Source organism: Physcomitrium patens, chromosome 8, assembly GCF_059467195.1.
Source record: "Physcomitrium patens ecotype Gransden chromosome 8, ASM5946719v1, whole genome shotgun sequence".
Taxonomy (NCBI): Eukaryota; Viridiplantae; Streptophyta; class Bryopsida; order Funariales; family Funariaceae; genus Physcomitrium; species Physcomitrium patens.
In genome coordinates, this window is record NC_143417.1 from 10154338 (window position 1) to 10171735 (window position 17398).

The window sequence follows — 17398 nt, forward strand, 5'->3', positions numbered from 1 at the left end:
GTAATACAACTCTTCTATTACAATTGGCATGTGCAACCATTGTTGCAAATGATTTTATTCTTTTTGACTTACAAATCTTTTAATCTTGATTTTTTTGCATGAGTTGAATTACCACAGATAATCAAGAAACAATATACATGCAAGAAATCAAATGAAATTATAATTTCTTAAGTTACATAGTATAACATAAAATTTATTGTATAACTAGAATTCAATATAAATTTTCCAACTCAACTTTGTTTAAGAATCAATTCTATTTTTATTCAAAATATAAATATTTATCACAAAATTTTATTTCTATTTTAAAATAATTATAAACTACAACTTATTATTTTCCAACTATTAAAAGTTCATATGTTTATTTTTGGTACAATTTAGAAAGAATCACAAGAGACAAAGTAATACTTTTAGAAAATTTGAATCTTAATAATCTACAAGATTTCATCGTCTATTTTACCAAACAAGATATAATCCAAAATCACAAATAAAAACATCATTTCAATGTGCCTCATCAGGACTTTAAATGTTTAAAATACATAACACAATAATTGAAACAATATATTTCGTTAAAATCAGCGATTATTATTTTATTTTGGTATGGAAAGAAATTCCAAGATTAAAAAATAATTTTTAATCATTACGTCGTTCGAAATTTTTCAGCTGCCAAATAAACTTGGTTTGGTATAGCTTAAAATCTTAAGAAGCAATTATTCCCTCCATTTCAATTTTTTTCCAAGAGACCTTTCAACTTTGAGACTATCCACTTCAAAACAACAATCTCTCTCTAAAAACAAGCCCAATTACAATAACGTCCAGCCTTTCTGGCTTTGACAAAAACATCGAAGAACTAAAATAGCAATGCACTTTGACTACCATTTGGGAACTATGTATCATGTGGGGCCCCCCTAAAATCACCTGATCTCAATTTTCACTCTAAATAATTGCAAGAATCCTCTTGACTGCATGAGATCAAGGCTTACAGGCTCTCAAAATGGGACTAAACAATCACCTATCTAGAAAATTGCACCACGCCTCAAAATGGGCTGCATTCAGTGTTGTGCTAGGTGGAATAAGATTAGGGAGCGCATCCGTAAATCCCAGGTTTGAATAGGAATGAATTGGATAAGTGTAGGGCCAAGTCTTGTGCAGCCAGCAGCAAGTTATCCCCGAAATCACTAACTTGGAGAACGGAGCCAATACTCAGCTAAACTGAAATCTGCTCAACCTTCACATAAGATACATGGTACACATCAGACAGAGCTTAGATTCACTCTCAGTTTCTTGCCAGTGCACTCCTCGGGTCACTACACTTGATCTCCACCCAGAATGTAACGACCACTCACGCTAGTAAACCTATCAGATACTGGCTAAAAAGTAACGCAAAAAACAACACACAGATCTAATCTGAATCACTTACTCGACCTTCAAACTCTCCATTTCTTGCATCCACTTATGAAACAGACCCACCCTCTTCGGCCCCACCTTCACCTTCCGTCTCTTGCCTCCTGGCATTGACCTCCAAAACACGTCTTCCGTGTCTAGCACGTACGACACTTTCGACGTCCGACATGTCATCTTTATCTCCAGCCCGTTCACTATGTTCACATCTTCCCCATAATCCACACCCTCTCCCACCAACCTCCGCTTCAAGTTTCGTGCCACAAATACCTGCCTGCCCTTGCCTGATGGTACTGACGTCAAAAACCCATCCAAGTATCTCTGAAAGGGGCTCTCGAAAGCGTGCCCAGGAACGTCCGAATTCTCCATCAGCTGTATCAGCAACTCGTTCGGACTGCACCTCTGCTCAAAACGGTATATGCTCTCGTCGTTTAGCAAGACGCAAACATCTGCATAATACACTGTGTCCACGGCCTCCCGCCCATTCTCGTATGCGTAGAGTGTCAGTAGCTTTTGTACCACGTCGTCTGTCGCAGCCGCTTCCAGCTGCTTCACCAGCTTGAAAATCAACTCGTCCAGCGTGAATAGCATGTAGGACTGTATTCCTATAATTGCCCTGCACTCGTCTTCAAACTTTGAATTATCTATGGATCCGTCCAGTAACGCATACAGCAGTTGAATAAACCGAAGGTATAAATTGGGATGAGAGCTGCCATCGCTGCCCTCACAGCCATTTCTTTTAAATGCCTGCGCATTTAGTTTCGCTGACAGAAGCCGCTCGTACAGAGTTTGGTAGAGCCTGATCACACAAAATAAAATCGTCACACGCTTCTTCACACACGGACATGACACACATCCTACTACAAAACTACGTCATCACCACAGCTGCACAAGCCCTAGCTCCATCACAATGCACAAGAAACGGCTCTGCAAAACATAATTGACAGCTTTGATTGACACCATCCTTATGCTAAAATATATATCAACCAACTGTCTAAAAAATCTCACTTTTCACAATACAAGAAATAAGCAAGGACTCACTGCCCAACCTAAGCAAAATGTAAAACATGTCGTTCCCGAAAAAGATTCCTCCGCCTTTCTTCCCCCGGGATGACACATCCAACCCTGCAACGGAACTGGTATAAACAGCCAGTGGCATGCAATGTGCAAATGGGTGATCTGAATCTCCAAATGGCATGTTACCATCTCCATCTGCATCATCAATGTCCGTCATGCCCTCCGCCTCCCCTTCGCTCTCTGTTTTCCCTTCTCCCTGTTCATGCTTAGACTGCTCGCCACCTGACAGCTCACATCCAGAAATCCCCTCCCTAGCTTCAGAAGGACTATCGCTGTCCTCGCTCGACATCTGGGCACTTTCCACGCCAACTTCATCTGGAGCACCAGAAAACAGTGGTCGACCACAGTCCCTCATTATTAATAATCAAGCTACCAAAAACAAACAAAAACCACCACCAAACATACTAAACAACTGCAAAAAACACAAATTCAAAAAATTGATTCACATAAACCACTGTCACAAACAAACCCTTTCCAACGAGCAATTCACAAGCAACAGTTAAATTCACGCCTCCGTGTACTAATCAAAAACACTCCATGAGACTGACTTGTAAATGCACATCATGAAATCCCTTGATGTGTGGGCAGGATCAACACTCAGTTTACGACATTTCTACACAGCCCCCTAACTTTTATCACAACTACCTTGTTCATGCTCCATTTCCGCTCCACCCACTCCTTCTGCAACCTCCTCATGACCGCATAGCTTCACCGCGTCGTTCTCGCCCTTCCCCCGCCGCGGACTGCACTTCGACGGCTTTCGCTTCTCCCGCTCCGACAAAGGCGATAGCTCACCTTCCTCTCTGTCTGCGACACCATGGGCGCCATTGCCCTCCGCCGCTAAACCACCACCACCACCCACCACCGATCTGCTTCCCGTATTCTCACCATGCCTCACATTTGACCGCTTTTTCACATCGTCCCGATCTGCTGTCCCGCTGCTCTGCCTCGCCCCACTGTTCCCTTCGCGTAACCGGCCGCACCCTTCCGTCCGTGCAGCCGTGCCTTCTCCATCATCCTCAGCTGCACCTCTCACCACACCTTCTCTCGCGCTGTCACCACCTCGCACATCCACTTCTCCTCCTGCATTGTCGACTAAATTCTTCTCTCCACAAACGGCTGCTTGCTGAAGTTCTCCATTCGTAGTACATTCCGTCACCCGAGCCCTACATTCCTCCACGCCCACCACCTCCACACCTCTGCCCAAGATGCCCTGTCCTTCAAGTGCAGCGGTCCCGCCCTCCGGGCTGCTTGTCTCATCACCTTCACTGCCACCGCTCTTTCGACCAGTTCCATCCTCGCCTTTGCCCTCCACCGACTTCCCCTTCACCCCTTCCTCCATGTCCTCCACCCCCTGCGAACGCGACGATAGGCCTAGAACCGGCTCCACGAACATCCTCCACATTTGCATCGTCCTCTCCGCGTGGTCCGGCGAGCTACTGATCTCTTCCGACGAGTACTTTATTATCTGGTATATGTCGTCGTGGATCGACATGTCGCTGAACTCGTACCGCAGATCCGGCAGCAGAGGCCTTCGATTACCCGCTGCAACTGCCAACATCATGTCGTCCTCTCTTCTCCTCTTCTCATTCATCTCCTTGATCTCTGCCAGCAGCCCCTTCGTACTCAGCGCCTTCTTGTCCTGCGACCTGAAGTAGAAGCTGCGGTGGTCCAGCGCCTTGTAGCAGTTCTTTGCGTACACCTCCGACCACACCTTGTTCATAACCTCCCGGCATCGAGTCCACTCCTCCTCCTTCTGCACCAGGCGCGAGTGTACCACAGGCATCGCTCGGCTCGTGTTCTTTCGGACTGCCTCCAACATGTCCAGCCCGTGGTCCCCGTATATCCGCTCGATGCACCTCAAATTGATCGCAGACAAAAACTCGTCCACAGGAGGCAATGCCTCCGCCTGCCCGCTCTGCTCCTCTTGCTTCGAAGTGTATTCTCCCACCAACTTCGCCGTCACCGCCGTACCTTCCAGTAGCATGTCCAGTTCGAACCGGTCGTCCTCGCACCGAAACAGGCTCTCCTCGTACTGGTTCTTCCGCATGTGCTTGAACGAGTAGTCCTCGCTCCCGGACGTCACCGACACCCAGCTGTCGTTCAACACTGAGTTCCCAAGCGCCGTCCGATGGCTCGACACTGGCCGAGGATAATACTTTGGCAGCAGCCGGTAGCTCGGAGTGCATCGATCGCAGTTCGACAAATCTAGCTCTGATATCGGCTTGTTGATGTACTTGTCCTTGTTCGAAGACACTTTATGGCCCCCCTCCTTCGCAGCCTGCGATGGCTTCACGTCCCGCTCTCTCTCCCTATCCCTCTCCCGCTCCTTGTCCTTCTCTCGGTTCCTCTCTCGCTCGCCGTCCCTCTCTGTTTTCACGGCCTTCACAGGTGCCGCATCCGCGAAATCCTGCAGCTTGCGCCCGTTGAACACTCCTGCCAGATACCCCTCCACATTCTCGCAGTGCGTCAGGAACTCGGTGAATCCCTCCATCAGATCAGCATGCTTGCCCAGGATGTCGCCCACCAGGGTCTGCAGCTCCGCGCGGGTGATAATTTCCTGGCTGAAGATGTTCAGACATTTCAGAAACTCCTGGTATGTGTCTCGGCTGCGCAGTCGGGCCTTAACCTTGTCAAAAAACGGGTACTGCACGCCGATCGCAGCCTTTACCGCTTTCTTGTCATCCGTTGACGCTTGGGGTACAGACCCGGAGAAACCCTCGCCTCCCTCGCCAGCCTGGGACTGCCTCCTGATGGCGTCGCTCGCATTACGGGCAGACGTCCTCTTCGCGGGCTTCTGCTTCGCGAAATCGTTCTGCGTGTCCCGACCTCCTTCCTCCTTGACAACTGTATCCTTCCTGTGCCTGTCCTCGGAATTTCTCAAACAGAGTCAGACTTGCTCACTTTCAGCTACATGCATACAAAACCTCCGTAATGTCGAGGAAGCACGTAGTCATGCAAGACATCCTAAACCTTAAACAGGTTGGGTAATGACCATATAGTTAGAAGCCTACCCAAATTCGCTCGTCTCGTCGTCCTTGTCCAGCTTTACACGATCTTTGTCTACAAGTCTTTCAGGCTCTCGATCTCGACTTCGTTCACCCGGCATAGCTAAAGACTTCTCCTTCTTGGGAATTATCAGCCTATCGTTAGATGGTTTCCCACTTGCTTTAAACCCTGCCTCGTCTCGTTGGTGTGCATTATGCTGCATGGGTATGGCATTGGGTTGACCCGTTCCCATCGCGGCACTGTTCGTTCCAGGCAGAAAGTATGTGAACTCTTCCAGCAGATCGGGATGGTCAGCAAACAGCTTAGCCACCTCTTGATACACCTCATTGATGGTCTTATTACCTTTCCGGTAGAAGTTCAGAATCTCCAAAAACTGTTTGTACACACTCTCTTTTGTTGCAAACCGAGACTTAATCTTGCTTACGTAGTTGATCGCCTGGTCAAACTCCACCGCAGGCTTCTCCTCCTCCGGCTGCGTGATCTCGTATCCTCTAGGAAGGAACGCGTTGAAGCCCATAATCAATTGCGGGTGTCCCTTAAACAACTGCTTCACGCGGCTGATCACACCGGCAGTGTCCACTTTCTGCGCTTTGAAGTCTTTCATAACCTCCAAAAACTCGTCGTACTTGGGCTTGTCCTCCTGGAATTTTTCCTTCACGGCTTTCAAGTACGCAAGCGCATCGTCAGTGGTCAACCGATGTCCGTTAGCTACCGAAATGGTTTTGTTTCCGGCAACTTCGGAATCTTCGCCTATCCGAGGTCCCGCAGCTCGCTTGCCCTGAGGGGGAGCATTGTCATCTCCCCCCCTCTCTCGCTTCTTCATGTTTCCGACTCCACGCTCAATCTACTCTCAAGCTACAACAATTCCCACAAATCACCGACGACGCAACATCACACGGACTGACACGTCCAGTGCGTCTAATGCACACACGTTCAGACGTTGGATCGATGTCGTCTTCCAGCATTCGCAACAGTCCCAGAAAATAACAACAACCCATCAACGCCGCGAGAGCTCTTCTTTCACTCGCGATTAACGCGGCGTTTCCACATTGTTCGCCCTCTCCGCACCCCGGAAAACGCTCCCATCCAGCCTTGCTTGCGCACCACTAGCACAAGTAGAGCTAAATCCTTCAATCCTCCTCAACCCGTCCCCCGAAAAGTGAACATTCTGTCACACCACATCACCTACTATCAGAAACCAGCAATTCTCCAGAGGTACAAAACCGAAAACAGAAAACTGAAAAAACGACAACTCTTCTCCCGCACTACTCGTTTCACTCTCTCTCCCACTCTCACTCTCCCTTATCTCGTCCATGTCCCTCACCTCCTCCGCCAGTGCACACATCCATACGATTCACTCGCAACCCCACGGTCCCGCATAGCAGAGGGAAATAAACCCCATCGTCGGCGCAATCAGAAGCATTCCTACCCATCCGTTGAAACCTTCGTCGAGACAACACTGAAGGAGAAACAAGAACGCTGCAGCGCCAAAGAAGACATACAGACGCGCACACACACACACAGAGGATCGCAGCGAGAGGAAAGGGGAAAAACAAGAAGGCAACTGAGGCGACGCCGCGAGAGACGCGTCCACAAAGAGCGAAGAGAGAGAGAGTGAGCGAAGGACCCTCGCCCCCCGAAGACACAAATCCTGCCACTCTGCCGCAGGGTCTAGTGTGTACGACATTAATTACTTCTTAAATAGACGACGAAGAAGAAGACCCACGACGACGACGACGACGACGACGACGACGAGATATTCCCCCTTTGAGAAGAAGGAGGAAATTGAGTCTCTGCGAGAGAGAAGCGCACAGCACAGCACAACACAGCATGGCTATGGCTTCGGCATTGCTGCTGCACAGCAATCGGCGTCGCGCAGGCTCGCGATCGAACGGCGTCCATCTGCGGCGGAGGCGCATGCCTGACGCTGACGCGCGGCGACGGCATCCACTGCGTTCTGAGTTAGACGCAGCGGCACTGTTGAGAAACCAAATGGTGTTAAACAGGGTGGTGTGATACAGCCCCCTCCCTTGGAACTGTAAAGCCATCTTGGTTTCTGAAACTGCTGGATCGTAGTCTGTGCTTGTGCCTAAACTTGTGCAGTATCTATGTCTTCATAGGTTTATCCATCCTCATTAGTAGAGGTTATTCTATTTTGATTCCAAATACCACATTTTTCTTTTTTCTTGTGTATTGGTATGTGAATAAATATTCAAATTGGGATTTATGGGTTGAAATGTACTATGAGAGAATATTATATGCTATTGTTATGGGTGGTTATTCTTGTCCATGGTTTGTGTGTGCAAAATCAATATTTGGAGTTGGTTAATTGTTGCCAACTATTTGCATGGGTTTTTGGTTTTGGTAAGGGAATTGTTAATGCTAAATCCCCAACTCTTGTTGCTACACCCTAATTAAAGACTGCAAAAATTTGGGGGGAGAGGGGGCACTTAGAAGAGGCAGCAACCTCTTTTGCGGCAACCTCATTGGCTAGTTAGCAAGCACAATCAAAGAGCAATGCCCTTGTATGAATATTTGGAGACAAAGCTTCCAAAAAGATATGTATACATATATATATGTATATATATATATATATATATATATATATATATACTGGATTTTGTATGGACAAGGTGATTTTGAAATGAAGAGATTCTTTTTGGAAATCTAGTCTCAAAAATCATCTCTCTTTCTTTCTAATTTTTTTTGTCACTTTTCTCTACATTTTCTTTACTGTTTGGTTGATTCCAAAGATCTTCCATTTGTGAGTTGCCCATTCTCAAACTATTAGGACAAGTACAAATATTATGCTTAACTTGACCACATGCCTTACATTTTTTCTATCTAACTTCACAACCTTCCACAATCTAAAACAACAAAGGATTGATAGATGATGCTTGTATATAATTCAAAGTTCTAGGATGACGACTTCTTATCTATTGAGGGAATGGATTATTTGGAGCACAAAAGCATTGTGATGCCAATTGGATCACTCTTTTTTATGTTAAAATTTGTTGATCTAGAGCCAAATTAGAATAGATGTCAATAAGAGATATTAAAATTGAAGTGATTGCAAGCACTCTATTTTTCAAAAGAAGATGGGCATTTGGTATAGAAGGTGGATGATCAAGGTGCTATTGAAGATGAAAGTTACCAATAAGCAATACACCAATCTTTGCCTTCAATTCTCTCTCTTGATGATCAAGGTATATGATGATTCAATTATAAATGTCATAAAAATCAAGTGTCAATATTTCAAACCATTTTTTTAAATACTAATTAACTACTTTGTAAGCAAAAGGTATTGATGTTGCCAAAGTGAAATATTAAGAGAATCTAGATGAAACAAAGTGATTCTTTAAAGGTACTTAAGTCATAGAAATATAAGTGATAATACTTGAGTCACTAACATTTTTTTTTTTTTTTTTTTTTTTTTTAATTTTTTTTTATAAAACTTTCTTAACTATTGTCAAAGACATCTATTGTATAGTTTCTTATGAATTAGTTCCATTATTTCAAGAAGATTGTGAATTCATCATGTGAGAAGTTGCATTTATTATGCTCCAAAATATTTTAATTGATGTGCCACATACAAAAAATGGTTTGCAATGTAAACATGAGTACAAGTTTGCAATCAGCTACAAAGGTCTTTGGCATGATTCCATCAACAAAAAGATTTTGCATTTGTTCAAGAACCCACATGTAATTTGTTTCTTTTTCTTCCTTCAAAAAACAAAAGCAAGAAGAAAATATAAACTTCATTGATATCACATCGATGACATGTAGCAAAAACATATAAAATTTGTTGGTTTTGTAGGTGTAATCTAGCACAAAGGTATAAGAATAGTTGCAAATTAAGCAAATCAAAGATACATGCATAATAAAAATACATCAAGGAATTTATTTCAATGTCACATATATAATCGAATTCATAGTTAGACACTTGCATTGTATTAAAAAATGCAACAATGGGAGTATGGCTTTGTAGTCTCTTTTGTTGCATAGTTGTATATTTATTATATATATTTTTAAAAATAATTGGCATATAGGCATTTTCTTATCTAATAGAGATTAGGATTGTAGCTACAATGGTTCTTGCAGCAAGAAGACTTTGAACATGCATATGCATACAAGGACTAAGGTGGCATATCATAGCATGTGCAAATATATTTTTTGTCTACAAATAGTTATAAGTACAAATTATTAGATGTCGATGATGAGATCTTTTAGTGAATTATATTAGCTATTATAGAGAAGATCCATATTATAATGTAATTACATACACCTACCATGTCTTATTAGGTTATCTCTTGCTTTCACTTGCTCATTCTTCTTTATCTTTCTTCCTTGTTATATCTTTTTTTTTTTGTCTCTATTTGTTCTCTCTACTATTATCTATTTTATTTCCTCTCTCAATGTCTAGTTTATTCTCTATCCTTTTTTGTAGTTCATTGTCTCTCTTCTTTAGCTTGTTTTCACTCTCTCACTTCTTCAATGCCTTTGTCAACCATGGACTTCAATCCAACAACCTTGTTTCTTGCCATCCAACAATAAATTATTTTTATTATCTAAAAAAACTTCTTGTTGTGCATCAAACCTTTCTCAATTCAAGATTATGTTTTGCAGTGAGAAGCTTGGATATAAGAACTTCTTTCTTCTCAAATTGCATCCCAATCGAAAGAATAAACAAGAAAAAAAAAATTAAAAAAATGAGAGATGATTTTGAAGATTAAGATTCCAAAAAAGAACATCTTCATTCCAAAATCACCTAGCCTATACAAAGTTCAAAAAAAAAATCTTTTTGGAGGCTTTGCCCTTGAAGTCCCCCACAAGCGAATTGTCCTTTGATCTTATCTATTGGCTAGGAAGCAAAACCACTCCATTTGATTTTTTTGTAGTTGTTAATTAGAATATAGTAGTATCAATTGAGAATGTAGGATTAAGAATTTCCTTTGATAATTGCTTATTATTTTGTTAAAGACGTGGTATAAGATCCTATCCATGTCTAAGATTTTTAAAAGGCACTACCTCATATTGTAAGTCAATCACATTTAGTAATGTCATTACTTTACTATTCATTATTAATGGTGGTTGCACAACTTTATATAATGACTTCAAAGTCCATTATGGTATAAAATTGACCAAGGAGAAGTATCTTCTAATTAGAATTGAATATTTTTTATTTTATCACCAATAACTTTAATATAAGCATAATAACTCTACCAACTAATAAAAATTCAAAAGTTGTAAAAAAAAAAAAAAAAAAAAAAAAAACTATACTTCCAAATCAAATCCATAAAATGGTCTAAATATTTTGAAATAAATTAAAATAAATATTTTTTACTCAGACTTAAATCTAAAATATTTAACATTTATTTATACAAAAGAACATTGGTAGAATATTGGTTTTTTTAATTTTTTGGATGGAAGAGTTTAAAACATCTTTGAATGGGCATTACTGGTTTTTCTTCTTTTCACAGTGAAATAGTAGTAGTAAGAATAATAATAATAATAATAATAATAAAGATCTTGAAAAATGTTTAAAAAATGATATTTAAAAAAACTGTAAAAAGGCTTATAACTGAAAATTTATTCAATTCTATTGAAAAGTTTGAAAATATAATACAATATTAAAAAATAAAAAATATTAGAAGGACATGAAAAATTGTCTTTAATATCCAATTTAAAAGACTTTGAATTTAAATTTTATAAAATAAAATAATTATATCTTTAAATTATTTTAAGCTTTATATTGATTATTTTAAAAACATTAAATGAATAAATGAATAACTCCAAACCATAAAGTCTAAATCACACAATGTTTTAATAACTTATAAAATCTATTTTTACTTTTGAGAATTAAAATTTACCTTCAACTTATACACTCTCAAAAATATAATATTTTAAATCTATTATTTAAATACTACATCCTGCTTTACAACTTAAATTCTGAATTTAAACTCAACTGTCAATCTCTCTCTAAAATTCATATTTAGTTGTAAAATCTAATTTTTTTTTATTTCAATATAAATATAAATATCACACATCAAGTATTATCTTGTTTCTAATATAAAATTACTTAATTATTTACCAATTTTGAAATACCTTAATACTTATTGAGCAGAGTTTTTAATACGGTGGTTCATTGCCAAAGTATTAATTCTATTTACATTATATTTTGAATGAATTATTGCATATTAGCATTAGTTTTGTTAAATAATTGATATGTAATAAGATTGTGTTTGTGAAAAATAACAATAATATATATATATATATATATATATATATATATTAATCCTATTGACTGAACACTTAAATTAATCTTTGTGCTTGTTACAGACTTTAGCTTTGAAAATATTGAAGAAGGCAAAGAATTACCTAATAAGAAAATCTGCACCAATATTGTTGAAATCTCAAAACAAACAGTCTCTAATTTTTATAATAAAAATTCTAAAAATTAAATCTATAAACAAATGTGCGTGTATATATATATATATATATATATATATATATATATATATCAATTTTATAATGATTAGTAATATTTTTTAAATTAAATTATACAAAACACTATATTGTTAGTTAATATATATAGATATATATATTGTAAAAATATGGAAATTACAATAATCAACTTTTAATGATTTTTATTAATGTTTGGTTCTTAATTTTGAAAATTAAATTAAATAAATAAATAAAATATCTATGAGATACTAAAGCTAGGTTTTGAAGCATGGAATTGATAACACCTGAGTGGTTTACCACTATCACTTCCTGTTTTATCCAAAAATCAAACACGTTTATGTGCATGATTCTTATTTGGTTGAATAATTGATTACAATGCTTATATTGTAAGAAAAAAAAATTAAAGTATGTTAAATAAACAAGCATAAAACTCATTGTAATGAAAAGGCTGCATAGGACCTTCAAATTGCAAATGAATAATTTTAATGCACATGTATCAAGTGGCTCAAAGAAAAGAGACAAAAACTGTATCAAATGTTTTTAAAATTTAGCTTTATCTCCTAATAGATCAAGGAACATAGTTTGGAGCAGCTATATAAATCTACGAAGAATTTTTTGAAAATCCTTCCCAATGGCTATTTTTTTGATCAAATATTCACAAAGAAACTATACATTGACAATCTTTTTCTGCCTTTATTAGAGTGTTTTGCTTCAACAAAGAATCTAACAATTAAAAATTACATGTGTGTGTACATATATATATATATATTTATATATTTATATACACTTGACATTAAACAGATGCAAATGATTTGTAATATGAAAACAAATGCAAAACACAAGCTATCAACTTGCAATGAAATATGTTGTATGTGTATATAAGAGCATATTTAGTGAATGCATTTTTTTCAGCAACACAAAAATTGACAACTCACACATCGATATCTTAAAAATTTAAGAATAAATACATTTATCAATAGGGATGTTCAACATGTGACTCTTTTTACCTTCCATCTAGCTATTTGCAAGTTTGTCAGACATTTCATTCTAATTATATGAATATTAATAGGACAAAGAGGACAAAAGATTCATGCACTCATTTACGCAAAAATTTCCATAAAGAGAACTCCATCAAATGCACTTCTTGGGCTCACCAAAACTAAAAGAAGTGATTAATGATTCCAAGAACTACGTTTTCATTCCATCTGTGTTATCCACTAAGTGGCAAACCAGTATCATATGGGAGATGAGAAAATCATGAGCTCAATGATGAACACTTGAAAGGGTCTCGGGCTACTGTATGTCAACATTTAGCATATTGTCTACACATCATGTGTGCGTTACTGGAATGTCATTGCAAAAAACTAACCTTTACAGAGAACTGATACTCAACTTAACTTTTCCCCAAAGTGCAAAAACCCTTGGCCTAGGTGTTTTACATACCTATTTCAAGTTCCACTAGGGCTAATGACTTCATTACCCAAGTTAACAGGTTTGATAGCTCGAAAGACGTGCGTACACCCAATGCATGAGTTCGAAACCTCACCAAACCCCGAACACATGGGATCTACACGCAACATGCCTCGACTCAATTCGTTGTGGAACCATCCTCCGACCTAACTAGTTCAGGGCTTTACCAGCGTCTTGTCTCTCCAACAGAAAGACCTCGGCAAAATAGTTGTCCACTTCCAAGCAATAACATAAGGTTCTAACCTAAAAGGTGGTCAGAATTGCGCTTGAGGTACAACCACACACTAATGTACAGAGGAGACTAGGCTGGAAAAACTCCTCAATCATGGAATACAATATCAAGGACGTGAGTTGTGATTATAATGGAGTCCATGTCTTGCGCAAATGCGTGTCATATCGTTTATAGGAACAAGGGTTCTCCTCCCACCACCTCCAACGAACTGTGAAAATCGCGACCTGGCTCCAACACTTTAACATCTAATATTAAATGGACAGTGTTGTTTAACACTTTCTGCAGCTCCATACGAGCTACCGTTCCAATCCGCCTAGCAAGATGTTTCACATTAGAAAGATTAGTCAGTGCGCAAACAAGCGTAAGATTCATAGCATCTGAAGACAAAATTTCAGGTTCAAGAGAAGAATATTTAGGTCGGAGATCATGAAAACCCACTCAAGAAGCACAGCTGACCTGATAACATCTCCGTTCTTGCCTACTAGAATTTTTCGGTGACCTTCTTTTTCAACAAGGAGAAGATGGTGGATGCGAATAGACCCATCTTTCAACACTCTCCATGAGAGGTGCCGTTGCTCTATTCTATATGGAAGCTCCTGCATCCAACAAACTTCTTAGGAACTTTTTCGAATTTTCAGATGCTATAAAAGGACAAGTAACTGGTTCTACGCTCAAAGAGGACTAAGCACTCCGCACCAGATTAAGGTCACATCAGATTATCCTGTAACTACTCTTTGCAATCCCTGAAAAATTCGTTGCTATCACATACAAAAGTTAGAGAGAAAATGTCCTGAACATCGAGATGGTACGTTATTATGCATGTCGCATGTCGCATGACGCATGACGCAGCAAGCCAACAAGGGAATCAAAACACGATTACAACCACTAAAAAGTTAAATTCAAAAGAAAAAACTTTGCAACATGAGCTCCTAAAATCACATAACTACGCGTAAAGCCTACTCTTCAAGAACCAGCGAGTTTGGAGGTGATGAAACCTTGTGCAAACAATCAAAGATGTGTTGTCTGACAATCTCCAGAGCTGTTGCCCGTGCTAATCGTTGCGGTCTAGCTTCTGGCTCTTCTTCCCAGGGTCTGGGCACTGCCTGCAGAAGACGCAATGTTGTTGACGATACAATACAATACAAGATAGAAGCAGAACATAGGACAAATCGGTTGCATGATTGTCTTACAAGACAGACCTTAATAATGTGAAGGTTTGCAATGGTAATCTTACCATGTAAATCAAAAGTCACACCTGTTTGGGTGAGTAAGTAGAGAATCATACCTGATCTAGGAGATATTGCTGTAATGCATCCACACCATCTCCAGTCAAGGCTGAGATCATGAATGTGCTGTATAGGACATGAATAATCACAATTAATCTTATTATAAAGGAAAACCCACAATACGTACTCTCACGTGGTAAAAGGAGAACAAACCTGTTGAATGCTGGATAATTGCCATACTCCTCCGCCAACGGTAGCAGCAATCGTTTGGGATGCACCAAATCTACCTGTAGCGCAAATTCAGCCATGCAAATGGATGACTACTATAGAACGGTAATTTTAATGACGCCTTTCGATAAACCAATTCATTCACTAGCAGTCTGAGCAAACCTCAAATGTAAACAAGGAAACATTACTCTACCTCAATAAAACCCTAGTAATACACTTTCAAATCCAACGCATGCGAGTAATTGCACATCCAATCTTTGGATAAAAACTCAATTCATGCTCTAAAAGGTCAGAAGAAGGATATACCTTATTGAAACACAATATCTTCTTCTGTGATAACACCTCTTCATTCCCAAGCTTCTCGACTAAGCGAGTCACACGTTTATCGGGTCTGAAGAAGAAAGCAACCAAAGTTATGTGCAAGCAAACTTAACCACGATTGCATTTGCAAACATCCATCCTCAAAGCCAAGTAGTCGCTTTCATAAATTAACTGACCAGGTCCCAATATAATAAAATCGCTTAAACGTCAGATGCTGAAGATCAAGGTTAAAAGCGTGGAAGTAAAAAGAGACGAACCGCACATGAAGCATTTTACCAGGTCGGATTTCAAGAATGACATTAATATATCCGGATTGAACTGGTAAAGCATACGTACCTTTCAATTTGACGATGAGCATCAACAAGCACAATTAGAGCTTCACAAAGTTCAGCGGTCTGCCAAGCACTGCGCACTCGATTGCGGTTATCTGTTCTCAAGGGATGTCCCCTCACGTCTACCGTCAAACCTGGTGTATCAAAGAAAATCTGCCAAAGCATTCCTGGAAATTACAATCACCATTTCAAAAGACTCGTACCGTTCTTCAAGCACAAAAACCAAAAAAGAACATTATTTTGGCACAGCTTTCATCTGCGCACAGCAGGAGAGGCATGACATTTCGTTGTGACTGCGACGACGTAGTATTGAAAAACTGAAGAGGTGAAGTAGAAATAATACCAGCTGGCTATCACCCTTAGTGAGTATACCCATATGCTCCTTGTGTGTTGTATTTGTTTTCCTTGAAACAGCCGATACCTTCGACCCTACCTGCAACATTCGTGCTAAGTGTTAGACTCACAATTAATTCACTACAAAAACCAGGTCCTTCACTTTCATCAAGCAGCAATCAGAACATAATTTAAGTCCCGATATTATCAAAGCACCAAATAAAAACTTGAACAGACAATGGTACTAGCAAGATCAAGAAATACTGCGACAATTAAATGCTATACATATTCTACGAACCAACTAGGAAACATCTACAATCACAATAATGAAGAAAAGTAAAGAACAGTATTTCAAGAGGAAGCTGATTCTACAAGTTCGATGGTAGAAATTCAGACTTAACTATCAGAATCACAATTCAGTCATGGAATAGCCATTGAAAACTGAATAAACAATCTAACTCTCTGCAGGAATGGAAAAACAAAAAATAAAATAAAATTGTACCGAGAACATGCAAGTAGCATCGCGATGAAATAGCAGAAACTAGGCAAAATCAATGGCAAGGCATGAAAATTGAAATAGCGAACCAAAAATTGAAATGGCTACAACATTCTAGACTTGGGTCAGCAAAGTCAAGGGCCTAACCAAGTGATTTGTGAGAGTAGATTTGCCCGCGTTAGGAGACCCCACAACGCCTACTCTGAGGGACCTCTGATCCTCCTCACTGACGGCAAAATCCTCTTCCTCTTCACTAGCCTCGTCAAGGGCAGCCCTGAGCAGCCCCATCGCCTCCGCTTGAGCTTTGGCATCTCTAGCCTCCAAGTCCGCATCCCTCACAGGCCCTGATGGCTCGGGAGTGCCAATTTTCAAAGTGCTGCGCTCCTCATCGCTGCTATCACCACTACTCCTCACTGTGAAGAATCTGTTGAACCCAATCCACGCCGATTGCTCCAAATGTGCAACCGACGGAGCCAACCCACGACAGCTCGTCCGCCGCAGCAATTTCAACGCCGCATACATCTCAGAAAACCAGAAAATCCAAAATAAAGCCCACTCTACACAGTTTCCAAAATTCTTCGGGAACCAATCCAACAAAACCTCACAACGCCATCATAATCGATCCAAAATAATGTCTCAATCGTGTCCTGATCGCAGTCAATACGATCACTACAGCACTCTAAAACCCTAAAGGAACGCCATCACAGATTTAACAAGACCTCCCACTTCCTTAAACCCTGTGGTCATAGAAACCACCAATAACGACCCTCGACCGTGACAAGCGGACACGGTCTTAGAATCTACACTCAAG

The 17398-nt window shown here is 39.9% G+C and overlaps 2 protein-coding genes across 2 annotated transcripts; both read right to left on the bottom strand.

Moving 5' to 3' along the window:
• Positions 1–1070: 1070 nt before the first annotated feature.
• LOC112285800 (paired amphipathic helix protein Sin3-like 4) lies at positions 1071–7183 on the bottom strand. The gene is made up of 6 exons (XM_024526963.3): positions 6809–7183; positions 5490–6652; positions 3121–5339; positions 2448–2790; positions 1418–2197; positions 1071–1225 (listed from the first exon to the last, which is right to left on the bottom strand). Exons 2-6 carry the CDS (start codon positions 6305–6307, stop codon positions 1201–1203), a joined length of 4185 nt encoding a protein of 1394 aa, XP_024382731.1. The 5' UTR covers positions 6308–6652; positions 6809–7183; the 3' UTR covers positions 1071–1200.
• Positions 7184–13219: 6036 nt separating this feature from the next.
• Positions 13220–17294, bottom strand: LOC112285888 (GTP-binding protein ERG). The gene is made up of 9 exons (XM_024527223.3): positions 16735–17294; positions 16102–16191; positions 15763–15911; positions 15412–15496; positions 15091–15164; positions 14937–15003; positions 14647–14754; positions 14108–14247; positions 13220–13964 (listed from the first exon to the last, which is right to left on the bottom strand). Exons 1-9 carry the CDS (start codon positions 17107–17109, stop codon positions 13820–13822), a joined length of 1233 nt encoding a protein of 410 aa, XP_024382991.1. The 5' UTR covers positions 17110–17294; the 3' UTR covers positions 13220–13819.
• Between the last annotated feature and the right edge of the window lie 104 nt (positions 17295–17398).

What these genes read in the sequence shown, in the direction of transcription:
- LOC112285800 (XM_024526963.3), bottom strand. Translation starts at nt 6,307, where the DNA reads ATGAAGAAGCGAGAGAGGGGGGGAGATGACAATGCTCCCCCTCAGGGC. An exon ending in GGAAATGGAGCATGAACAAG is followed by an intron (nt 2,791 to 3,120) that starts GTAGTTGTGATA and finishes CTGGTGCTCCAG; the next exon opens with ATGAAGTTGGCGTGGAAAGT. An exon ending in ATGTTTTACATTTTGCTTAG is followed by an intron (nt 2,198 to 2,447) that starts GTTGGGCAGTGA and finishes TTGTGTGATCAG; the next exon opens with GCTCTACCAAACTCTGTACG.
- LOC112285888 (XM_024527223.3), bottom strand. Translation starts at nt 17,109, where the DNA reads ATGTATGCGGCGTTGAAATTGCTGCGGCGGACGAGCTGTCGTGGGTTG. An exon ending in AGATATTGTGTTTCAATAAG is followed by an intron (nt 15,165 to 15,411) that starts GTATATCCTTCT and finishes TTTGCGCTACAG; the next exon opens with GTAGATTTGGTGCATCCCAA. An exon ending in AATTATCCAGCATTCAACAG is followed by an intron (nt 15,004 to 15,090) that starts GTTTGTTCTCCT and finishes TGTCCTATACAG; the next exon opens with CACATTCATGATCTCAGCCT.